Below are 12,505 nucleotides of genomic sequence, written 5' to 3'. Positions count from 1 at the left end.
CACCCAATGTGCAGGAAAAAAACAAATCATTCGAACAATAAAGGTAAGAAAATTGCATTCAGCAATGAAGTTTTACGAAAGACACAAAGCAAGGCATCACTGCAGCTGGAGCAGGCCACGGCCTCAGTTCAGTGCAGAGCAGAGCTGAGTAAATGTCGTGTAGCAGTGAGCAGAACTGGCTCGTCCCTCACCTCCCAGTGTAGTGGTTTTAATTTGTATGATACTTCCACAGTTCAAGTGTCTACTGTGTTCCATTTTCTAGCTCACTCATCTATTTCCATGTATTATTCCATTACACTCATCCTTGCTAACCACTACTCACCCTCCACCCACCCCTCACTCAACCTATTGCTCCTCACTAAGTTAGCCTCCTGCTGGAGTTGTTCCCGTATCAGAATGACAGGAAACAATTTAGGGAAGTGTATGCTCATGCGGTTTGGTAAAAGGAATAAAGGTGTAGACTGTTTTCTAAAAAGAGAGCAAATTCAGAAATCAGATGTGCAAAGGGACTTGAGAAACGTTGTGCAGGATTCCCTAAAGGTTCACTTGCAGGTTGAGTCGCTGGCAAGGAAGGCAAATGCAATGTTAGCATTCATTTTGAGTCAAGAGGGCTCGGATATAACAGCAAGGATATAATGCTGAGTTGTTATAAGGAACTGGTCGGACAGCACTTGCCATAAGGTGAGCACTTTTGGACTCCTTATCTAAGAAAGGATGTGCTGGCATTAGAGAGGGCCCAAAGATGGTTCATAAGCATGATCCTAGGAATGAAAGTGTTAACTTAGAGGAGCATTTGATGGCTCGAGGCATATACTTGCTGGAGTTTAGAAGAATGAGGGGTGATCTCATTGAAACCTACCAAATATTGAAAGGCCTAGATAGAGTGGACATGGAGAGGGCATTTCCTATTCTAGGAGCGGAGGACAGAGCTTCAGAACACAAGGACACCACTTTAGAAAAGAGATGAGGAATTTCTTTAGCCAGAGAGTGGTGAATCTGTGGAATTCATTGCCATGGACGCCTGTGGAGGCAAGTCATTGAGTATATTTAAAGCTGAGGTTGATAGGGTCTTGATTAGTAAGGGTGCCCAAAGTTATGAGAAGATGGTAGGAGAACAAGGTTGAGGGGGGATAAATAATCAGCCATTATAGAATGGTGGAACAGACTTGATGAGCTGAATGGCCTAACCAGCTCCTATGTCTTACGGTTTAAATTAAATATTACTACCATCCCCAAAAACAAGGCTGTGCAATGGGCTATTAGACTTATAAAAATGTAATTGAAGAATTGTTTTCACTCTGTTAAAATGATGAGTTGTCTCAGCAATCTAATGGTATTCAAGATACTGTTTTTTTTTAATGCAGTATTACTTTACAAAGGGTTATACAACAGAGCATTGGAAGCAAAAATGAGGATCATGATGTTGAACAAGTATAAAAATTTGACCAATTTCTTTAAAAACTACTTTTAAAAGAATGCAAAGCAAAACATTTAGCAAGATAGTTAACTCAAAAAAATAAATTGACATGTCAGTTAAAGAATGAGCTGGAAAGCATTATTTTAATTCTCTCAAGAGATGTGGGTGTCATTGGCAAAACTAACGTTTAATGCACTTGCAATTTATTATGGCTGTTTGCAATCTGTAAAAAGGTGGTGCTTTTAATTCTTCAATTAATCTTAAAACCGGTCTGCCAGAAAAAACTTGTTTTTAAACAAATTTTGTCTCCTTTGAATGACAAACAACTCTTTGAAGGTCTCATTCATGAAGATGACTCATACAAAGTTTATGCATTACCTCCTCCCTTCCTCCACCTTCTATCTTGATTCAGTTTCATTTATTTATCACACATACACCAAGTTGCATTGTGTTAACAACCAACACAGTCTAAGGATGTACTGGGGGCAGTCCACAAGTTGCCACACACTCCAGTGCCAACATAGCATGCCCACTATGTTCATTAGAACAACAAGGACAATGATAACAACAGCAAAACAATCTTTCTCTCTCTCTCTCTCACCTCACACACACACACACACACACACACACACACACACACACACACACACACACACACACACACACACACACACACACACACACACACACACACACACACACACACACACCTCTGACTTACTCAGTGGACATGCAGACTCAGGACTTTGGCCTTTGGGCCTGGGCTTCCATACTTGCTGCACGTTACAGGCCTTTCGGCCCACAATGTTGTGCTGACCATGTAACCTACTCTAGAAGCTGCCTAGAATTCCCCAACTGTGTAGTCCTCTATTTTTTTAAGCTCCATGCACCATGTACTGATCCTAGTACTTGCTGAATTTGGGACCCCAAACTTCAGGACTCAAACACTGGACTTACCAACTCACTGACCTAGAGTGTCACCAGCTCTAATGGCTCCTGCCCACCCGAGTCTCCTGCAACTTAGTGCCACCTTGATTGCTGACTTACACAATGGTTGATTTAACCCCTTCCCACTTCTAACTCTAGCAGAGAATGTGGATGGTGGAGGAAATGAACAATTCCTCCTTACCCCAAAACACACTCCATACTAGAATTCACGTTGCCGTGTTGTCGTCTTTTAGCCCTGCTTTCTTAATCTTAATTTCATTTTCAGAATTTTTTGTTTAGTTTCATATACACCTATTCCATGAGTGTTGCAAAGTTCAAAATAATCATTATGTATCATATCTCTGCACCTTTGTGCAACACATTGGTATATGTTTACTTCCTTCTTTCACCTCTTGAATTCCCCCTGTATTGGGCTTCCACTGAGATGGCCACAATGGATGATTCTGAATTGCTCTGGTCTTGGTGGCTTGGCTGCGGTCTACAGAATCTTAGACCAGATGAAAATGGTCTGACAGTGAGCAATGTGGCACAGAAAAAAGGTACTTACAGAGTGATGGCAAACTGCCATTTTGAGAGAGTATTAGTAATCTATGGCGGAGATCTAAGGCTTCTCTTTTGAGATTGTATTTTTTGTACCCTTGCTGCTCTGTGTTAGAGTACAGGATGAATGTAATATTCTGGTGAATCTGCAAGGCCTGCACAGCAGATACCTGAGCTTTTAAGTCAGCATTTAGATGTCAAGGAAGCTTTCTGTACAGACTCCCTTATGGTGGCCCCTTATGGAGTTTGCCATTTGTTCCATTTGTTCCATAATTCAAACATCAATTTTAAATTGTAACTATACTTCTCATGTTGTGACCTCATTTTTATAATGTGGTAGAGGTGATACTTACTGATAGGATACCTGTCAGCTTGTTCAGTAGCTCTCAAATCGTCATCTGTTTCCTCTGAAACACAACTAGTGAACAATCTCGCCCTGGTATCAATGGTATCTTTTTGTTACATCTTTGACTGATGCCTTATTGACTGTTTGTTAAAGCCCATGGTGTGTGTAAAGTATTTCATCTCTTTTCTAAAATGCCTTCGGTGTAGTTCTTATTGATTCTTTAAAAAAAGAAATGTACCTAAATATCAATGGAATTGGGTATTTATTGAAATGGCTCTGTATTGATTGGGAGCATCAAGATCCATTTCCTGTGGCAGTCATTGTATGGCAGAAATTGTAATTCTTTGTGGGTTGTGGGAGGAAATTAGTCAAAATCAAAAGTGATGTGTCAGCAGTAACTGGGTTTAATAATGTCTAGTCTTGAACATGTGATTGTAACCTTGAGTGAATTTGAAATGCAGATGCTTATGATGTTTTTACACAAAATGATCAAAGTTCAAAGCAAATTTATTACCAAAGTAACACCACATACAACTCTGAAATTAATTTTCTTGTGGGTATACTCAATAAATCCATAATAGCATCAGTGAAAGACTGTACCAACTTGGCTGTTCAACCAGTGTGCAAAATACAACAACCTGCAAAAAGAAGAAGAAAGAAGTAATAATAATGAATAATTAAGCAATAACTGTTGAGAACATGAGATGACGAATCCTTGAAAATGAGTCCGTAAGTTGTGGGATCTTTTCAGTGATTGGGCAAGTGAAGTTGAGTGAAGTTATCACATAGCCTGATAGTTGAGGGGAAATAACTGTTCCTGATTTGGTGGTGTGAGTCCTAAGGCTCCTGTATCACCTTCCTGATAGCAGCAGTGAGAAGAGAGCATGACCTGGGTGGTTGGGGGTCCCTGGTGATGGATATTGCTTTCCTGCGACAACGTTTTGCGTGGATGTGCTCAACGGTGGGGAGGGTTTTACCTGTGATGGACTGGACTGTAACCACTACCTTTTGTAGGATTTTCCGTTCAAGGGCTTTGGTGTTTCCGTACCAGGCTATGATGCAGTTAGTTAATGTACTCTCCAATATGCTTCTTATAGAAGTTTGTCAGAGTTTTAGACATCATGCTGGATCTTTGTAAACTCCTAAGGAAGTAGAGGCACTGCTGTGCTTTCTACGTAATTGCCCTTGCCTGCTGGGCCCAGTACTGGACTGAACAATTCTTGCCCCTGTGTCATTTTTATTGCTTTTTATGATGATAAGCCATAATAAATGGAGGAAAAAAAATCTTATAGGATTGGAAAATAATTTGCTATTCAGTAAAAAGAATTCCTAAAATAAAACATGATTTCACATAATTCAGAAATACATCCTGATTAGCAGGTTCTGAAAACTAAAGTTAAATTGCCTTAGGATTTTTTTCTCTGTTTGGGTTTATTGTCAGATTTTAGAGTGCTTTACACTGCGAGGAAGCAAGGATTAAATACTATTTGCACAGCATTATTGTATTTTTTTCTGCAACATTTGATGCTTGAAAGTGAAATATGCTTCTCACCAGCAGTAGCACACAGTGCACTCCTGTGACAGTGAATTGTGTTGCATCACAGTAGCAGGCTCCATTGTGTGTTTTACTATGCTGTTGCTGTATATAGTTCCAATAAGGTGGGTATCCATTCACATAGTAGAGAAGTTACTGTGGTCTTTATTCACTCAGTGAGCAAGTGCAAGGCCCTGATGAAGTATCAAAGGCACTCTTAAAATAAATCAATAGAAATTAAGAGGTTAGAGTATACAATTAGAGAAAATAATAGTATATCTCCAGGATGGATGGATTCCACTAGGGTATGGAAAGAAATTTCAGATTTATTGGTCTTAATTTTATGAAGGACTCTCAATTCAAGATCTTTACTTTTGGATCAATGAGTGTAAATGTTGTGCCATTTGTAAGAGAGATAGAGGAAAGTTGTTAAATGCAGGTCTTTCAGTTTAATATATTTTTAAAAAATGAGGATTCTGCCTCTATATCTGAAAGGGCTTCAAAGGTTTCACTGTTTATATAGTTATTTTTTCTTCCTGTTTGACTTTTCTAGATAAACAAGCAACAGCTGCAAACAGTCAAGGATCGTTTCCAGGCTTTCTTGAATGGAGAGACACAGATCGTGGCAGATGAAGCTTTTATCAATGCTGTGCAAAGTTATTATGAGGTAACTTTTTTCCCTTGCAATATTTAACAGTATTGATATCGTTGCATGTTATCAGATACAAATGTTGATATTTTAATGAAGAGAGTTGTAATCCCTGTGTGGAGTTGAATAGCGTGTCAGAGCTGGAGACATTTTGGCTCCGATTGAGATCGTGGCTGAGGGAAGGGAACCCCAGCAAGAGTACTGATTTTGGGACAGTATTGAAAACATTAGCTTTGGTCTTGCAAAGACAAGATTACAGATGCAGGAATCTGAAGCAAAAAAAAAAGTATTAGAAGAACTCAGCAAGGCAGGCACCAGAAATGTTGATTGGAGTCCTGAAAAAGGTTCTTGATCCAAAATGTCACCAGTGTATTTCCCTGTTCAGATGCTACCTGACCTGTTGAGTTCCTCCTACAGTTTGTTTTTCCATCTACCTAGAAAATTTTGAATTTGGATTGCCTTTGACCTTTGTTTGTCAGTACAACTCTTCACAAGAAAACAGATTAAAAATTTTAATGGTGTTCTGAAGCAATTTCTTTACTTTGAACTGAAGAACACCTTTCATATTAATGCTGGTGTGAGAAGTTCACGCGCCTTAGCAATAAATGTAAAAACAGTAGGAACACAAGCAACAGTCAGCCCTTTGCCCCATTGTGCATTTTTAATTATTAAGAGGCCCAATCTTTTACTTCAGCATCATATTCCAACACAAATCCTATATCTTAATAAACACATTAGAAAGTTTATATTTTGATCTCCTTAACCTCCAAAACCTGTCTATTTCTAAATTCCATATCACAGTAATTTGATAGAGATTTTCAAAGTTTCACAATCTTCTGAGTAAAGAAAGTTCCTCTCAGTTCAGTGCTGAGTGGCCAACTCCTCATTTTGAATCTGACTCCTTGGTTATGTCAAATTCTCTCATAATGTTGTCAGTTTCAATGACATTGTTCTAAACATTGAAGAACATAGATCCAGTGTAAACCAGGAGGTGCTTAATGGTGCAGGTGAGAAGTCAGAATAGGAGGTGGTGCATTCCTTGGCTGGTAATGCCGAGCTTCTACTTGCTTTGGATGAATAGACTAGAGGTTGTCAATTCAATTTTGAGTGTTGCTGTTTCTTTTCAGCAGTCACAGGTTAGGGTCTGGAGATACTAGACATCACCGAAGAGATTTGGAGAGCATCTTAGAATCATTTCCTCTGTCCACCTTGCTGTGACAAAGCTCAGAGTAGAGTGTCAGTTTTGTGAGTCATTTGGTTGTGCAGATAATATGGCTTGCCAATCAGAGGTGGCTGGGTTCAGCCAGGGCTTCATTGCTGAAGATGTTGGCATGTATAGGGTATTGTCATTGGTTGGCGTATCCAGCTTCTGGATTTAGAGGATTTTGCAGACACAGAAGTGCTAACTTTCCATTGCTTTCAAGTGGATAACAAGTTTGAGGTCTCTGAGATTTTCTGCAGATAGCCAAAGGCTGAACTAACACAGCTAACTATTATCATTGATGTTTGAGCAACACACACAAAGTGCTGGTGGAACGCAGCAGGCCAGGCAGCATCTATAGGGAGATGCTGCCTGGCCTGCTGCGTTCCACCAGCATTTTGTGTGTGTTGCTTGAATTTCCAGCATCTGCAGATTTCCTCGTGTTTGCTCATTGATGTTTGACTTCACTGAGAATTGGCACTAAAGATATAGATTTCCATTGTGAATCTTTATTGACAGAAGGTGGTATTGGAAACTATCAAGAGGCTGATTGAAGACCTTTGTTTTGCAGGTATGGGGTATAAGGCCCATTGATTGCCTGTGTGATTGAGCCATTGATCACTGGGAACTTGATTAATGTGTGCATTGGAAAGTTCTTTGGTTGAGGAACAGGACAGCTTTCAGACCAAGTGCAAAGACGCATGATCTGGGTTTTTCAGAACATTTTGATACTAGAAATTAGAGCTGCAGAAGCCTTAATGAAATGAGCATGTGGTTGTGAAGAATGCAGAAATAAGCACGATTATATGAAGTCCGGTAGATGTTAGCTAAAAAAATAAAAAGTGACATGAAAGTCACTTTAATTGCTCCATGTCCAAGTTCTTCTACTATGGCATGCCTTCAGTGTCCATTTCAGTCGCCATCCTATAATTGACTTCTTTGCCATATGTGAGAATCCCGGTTTTGCTTCTCAGGGCCTTTGGTGTTTGTAGGAGAAGTTTGCAATGAGCTCATCACTGTAGAGAAATAGGGATTTTGAGCTGGTAGCAGTGAAGTAAATGGGGGAAATGGGTTGGTGGGATTGATCTGAAAGCTGGCACAGATTCAGTAGTTTGAATTATTATGAGCAAATATAATTATGTTTACATCAGTATTAAAGTTAGTTAAATGAGTTAATGGATTACTTGAATCTAGCTGTGTGCATTTTGATTTCCTCCCCGTGGGTCAGATTTCCAAGAGTGCTCAATCCCTCAGTAGCTTTCCACATTGCTGCTTCCCGTCTGTGAGACCATTCTACTTCAGGAGGTGTTACAATTTGAAATTATCCGTGATCTGAAGCTGAACTCCCAACTCTGTTACACCTCTATATAAAACGTACCAGCTAAAAACTGTCATTGCGTTTGAATTCAGTCGAATATGCCACTATTCCATGAAAGCCAGTAATTGCAACAGCTGGTGCCTAATGACTGTACTTTTCTATTTATTGATAATAGTAATTTAGAAATCAAACTAAATATATGAACAGTAATGTTCTTTGTCTGTCAGATTGAGGTAAATGGTTAGAATATAGAGTGAATTATACTAACTATGACAATTGGACCAACAGTTCTACTGTTCAGAATTTGGAATTCCACAGGCAACAACTTTATGGGCAGCCTGCGGGTGAAATTCACAAGTGTGTGACATATGTATATCTACTTTTCTAACCTGCAAGAATTTGTGGTTGATGTAATCACTTCCTTGTTATTAGTATGGTTTTCTATGGTCGCCTCAGTTTTTATTTTTGAACCACTGTCAATTTCTGAAATACAAATGGAATATGCTAGAAGTATTCAGTAGGTTGTGTAATATCTGAGGAGAGCAGTGTTCTGCTGATATCAAATTAGGAATTATGAGAGAAGTCTTGACTTGATTTCTCTCTCCTGGAATACTGGTCTGATCTGCTGAATATTGTTTAACATCTGCTGTTTGTACTTGAGATTTCCAATATCTGCAGTATTTTGCTTTTGTAATCATTAGGATAGAAGGACAAAACATGGAGGCCACGGCTGTAACTTAAAAACTTGAGATTTCCAAAAATGCTCATTTAGTCTGTATCTAAAGTTCAATGTAAATTTATTACCAAAGTATGTCACCATATTACACTGAGATCCATTCTCTTGTGGATATCCTCAGTAAGTACAAAGAAACACAATCAAATTAATGAAAACCGCACACAACAAAGTTGGACAAATAACCAATGTGCAAAAGACAACAAACTGTGCAAATACAAAAAGAATAAAAAATAATAACAATAATAAAATAAACACATTATTTATTGAGAACATGAGTTGTAGAGTCCTTGAAAGTGAGTCTATATGTTCTGCAATCAGTTCAGTGAAGTGATTACTTCTGGTTTAAGAGCCTGATGATTAAGGGGTAATAACAGTTCCTGAGCCTGGTGTTGTGGGACCTGAGGCTTCTGTACCTCCTTCCTGATGGCAGCACCGAGAAGAGAGCATGGCCTGGATGGTGAGGGTCCATGATAATGGATGCTACTTTCCTACAACAGCACTGTTGGTAGATGTGCTCAGTGCTCAGTGCTAGGGAGAGCTTTATCCGTGATGGACTGAGCTGTATCCACTACTTTTTGTCATCTTTTCTGTTCAAGGTTTCTATACCAGGCCATTAAGTAATCAGTCAGTATATTCTCCACTGCACATTTATAGAAATCTGTCAAGTTTTAGATGACATGCCAAATCTTCTCATACTGCCATGTCTTCTTTATAATGACTCTTACATGCTAGATCCACAACAGATTCTCTGAAATGATGTTGCCAAGGAATTTAAAGTTGCTGACCGTCTCCTCCTCAGATCCCCTGATGAATAAGGGTTCATGGACCTCCAATTTCCTCCTCCTGAAGTCAATAATCAGCTCTTCAGTTTTACTGACATTGAGTAAGAGGTTGTTGTTGTGGCACCACTCCTCCAAATTTTCAATCTCTCTTCTGTATGCCGATTCATCTCCAGCTTCGATTCGGCCAACGATAGTGGTGTCATCAGACTTAAATATGACATTGGAACTGTCCTTAGTCTCATGGTCAGAAGTATAAAGTGAGTAGATTAGGGCGCTAAGCCCACAGCCTTATGGTGCATCCTGTACCAGTGGAGATTGTGGATGAGATGTTGTTGCTAATCTGAACTGACTGGGGTCTGCAAGTGAGGAAATCAAGGATCTAGTTACACAAGGAGGTATTGAAGTGTAGGTCTTGGAGCTTATTGATTAGTTTGGACAGGATGATAGTGTTGAATGCAGAGCTGTAGTCAGTGAAAAGCATCCTGATGTATGCACCTTCACTATCCAGGTCTTCCAGTGAACTGCGAATGAAATGGCATCTGCTGTTGACCAGTTGTGATGATAGGCAGATCCAAGTTGCTCCTCATAAGAGTTGATATGTTTCATCACAACCTTTTCAAAGCACTTCACAGTGGATGCAAGTGCTACTGGATGATAGACATGAGGCAGTTGCTACGTTCCTTCAGGAGAATGAATGCACCTAAAGCATCTTCTTGGGCACTGATATAATTGAAGCCTGCTTGTAACAGGCGGGTACCTCAGAGTGACAAAGTGAGAAGTTAAAGACTCCAGCCAGTTGAATAGCACAGGTCTTCTGTACTTGGCCAGGTACCTCATTTGGGCCAGATGCTTTCTGTCCATTCATTATCCTGAATGACCTCAGAGACTGAAATGACAGGGTTATCAGAGGCTGTGAGAGTTCATGAAGGTGCCTCTGTGTTTTGACGATCAAACAGAGCATAAAGGCATTGAACACATTTGGGAGAAAAACTTGCTGTCATACATATCACTTGGTTTTACTTTGTAGGTGGTACTGGCCTTTAAGCCCTGCCACAACAGTTGAGCATTCTTTTGAAATTTCAGTCTGATCCAGAATTTCCAATTCACACGTGAGATAGCTTTTCAGAGGACCTGGACCTCTTATATTTTACTTGGTCATCAGACCTGAACACCACTGATGTGGCCTTCAGTAGATTACAGATCACTTGGTTCATCCAGGGCTTCTGGTTGGCGAAGACTCTGAATGAATTTGTGGAGACACGGTTGTCCACAAATGACTTACAATGTCTGACCCAACCATGGTGTATTTGCTCAGAACCTCTCATAAGCCCCTGAACACGGCCTAGTCCACTGACATGAAGCCAATCCTGTAGCCACTCCGCTTCCTCCCGCAAACACCACTTTGTTGCCCTGACCCCTGGAACCTTGCTCTTTAACTTCTATGTATACACAGATAGGAGGGGGACAGCCAGATTATCAGATTTCCCAAAATGCAGTCTAGGTATGGAATGGCAGGCATTCTCAATGGTATGTCCAGATCTCCCTGGTTCAGATTTTTCTTGTGCATAAGGCTTATGCCAATAGAGAGGGAAAACTTGTTCTACCTAATGTTTTGATTAAACAGGTATTAACCAATCTCAGAAAAGTATTTTACCCTACCCAGAATATGTGCCATCTTATTTGTACAGTTGCCCTCTAAATTGGTGCTCTCCTGCAGACTAGGCTGGGTTGATACAGGATTGATAGATGTTATATAAAACAGCCCGACCCTATTTTATATACAACCCTTGTTCTTTGAGGTCGTCCTTCTTCTATCAAACTTGCAAAAGCAGTTAAGAGTGTTTTTTTTTGTGAAAACACTGGACAATTTTCTTAATTAATTCCATACTTAATAGAAATTATTGAAGTAATTTTCATTGTAATTCTTCTGCTGCCTTTTAAAAATGTTTCAGTAAATCATACCAACGTATAACACAGAAAAAGGTAAATCAGCTCATTAAATTTGTGAGAACTCTTTTAAGAAGAAGCTGTCCTTTCCCTCCTCAGTGGCCCTGCTTCACACTTCTGTGATATTTTATCCTTCAGTTAATTATCCAATTCCCCTTTGATACTTACCATTGAATCTTTAGTTACCTCATTAAACGATTCTACTTTTCAAACCCTATCCATATATTGCAAAGGTTGTCCTCATGTCATCAGGCTTTTGTTCATTTATTTACAGGTATAGCTTAAAATATTTCTCTTGATAGATTTCTCTTTATACAGCCTTTTGGCACATTTCCAGCAAATCCATCCTAACTTTGTATACCTCTTTTAACTCTCTTCTCATTCTCCTACGCTCCTATGAATAAACGGTCCTAATCTATTCAGCCTTTCCCACTAACTCAGATTCTCAAGTCCCAGCAACAGTCTTGTACATGTTCTCTCTACTCTTACAATCTTATTGATATCTTTCCAGCACACAGTACTACAAATCTGGCCTCACCAAAATCTTATACATCTTCAAAATCCTACGCTCAATACTTTGATTTATGAAAGCCAATGTGTCAGAAGCTCTCTTTACGACACCTTGCAGGAACTTGTCAGAAGCCTTGTCCAGGTAGACAACTTCCACTGCCTTCATCCTTTGTCTAACATTAATAGAACAAATTATAATTTCTTGTGAAACATTTACAAATTTATTGTGAAACAAATCGCACTGTACAGGAACAGACCCATACTGTCTGTACTGACCACAAGGAAATTTAACCATTCCCATTTGCCTGCTGAAGGGTCTTGAACCAAAACATTGACTATACTCTTCTTCCATAGATGCTGCCTGGCCTGCTGAGTTCCTCTGTATTTTGTGTCATGCTGTATGTCTTTTTTACTATCCTAATTTCTTATGTTGCCACATTCAGAGAGCTATGGTTTTGCAACCCAAGATCCCTCTGTACATCAGTAAGGATCCTACCATTTACTGTGTACTTTTCTCATGTGTTTGACCTCCCAAAATACAACACCTCACATTGTCCAGATTAAACTCCATCTGCCA

At 39.5% G+C, this 12,505-nt stretch overlaps 1 protein-coding gene across 6 annotated transcripts in view; it reads left to right on the top strand.

Moving 5' to 3' along the window:
- The window catches only part of cadpsa (Ca2+-dependent activator protein for secretion a), a 453,076-nt gene that overhangs the window by 46,180 nt on the left and 394,391 nt on the right, over nt 1-12,505 (top strand). For all 6 annotated transcript variants that reach the window (XM_073072303.1, XM_073072304.1, XM_073072299.1 and 3 more), the window contains exon 2: nt 5,339-5,452. In XM_073072303.1, coding sequence (XP_072928404.1) covers nt 5,339-5,452 — 114 coding nt within the window. The remainder of the gene's footprint in view (nt 1-5,338; nt 5,453-12,505) is intronic.

Source organism: Hemitrygon akajei, chromosome 19, assembly GCF_048418815.1.
Source record: "Hemitrygon akajei chromosome 19, sHemAka1.3, whole genome shotgun sequence".
Classification (NCBI taxonomy): domain Eukaryota; kingdom Metazoa; phylum Chordata; class Chondrichthyes; order Myliobatiformes; family Dasyatidae; genus Hemitrygon; species Hemitrygon akajei.
This window is presented reverse-complemented; position numbering and strand designations above follow the sequence as displayed.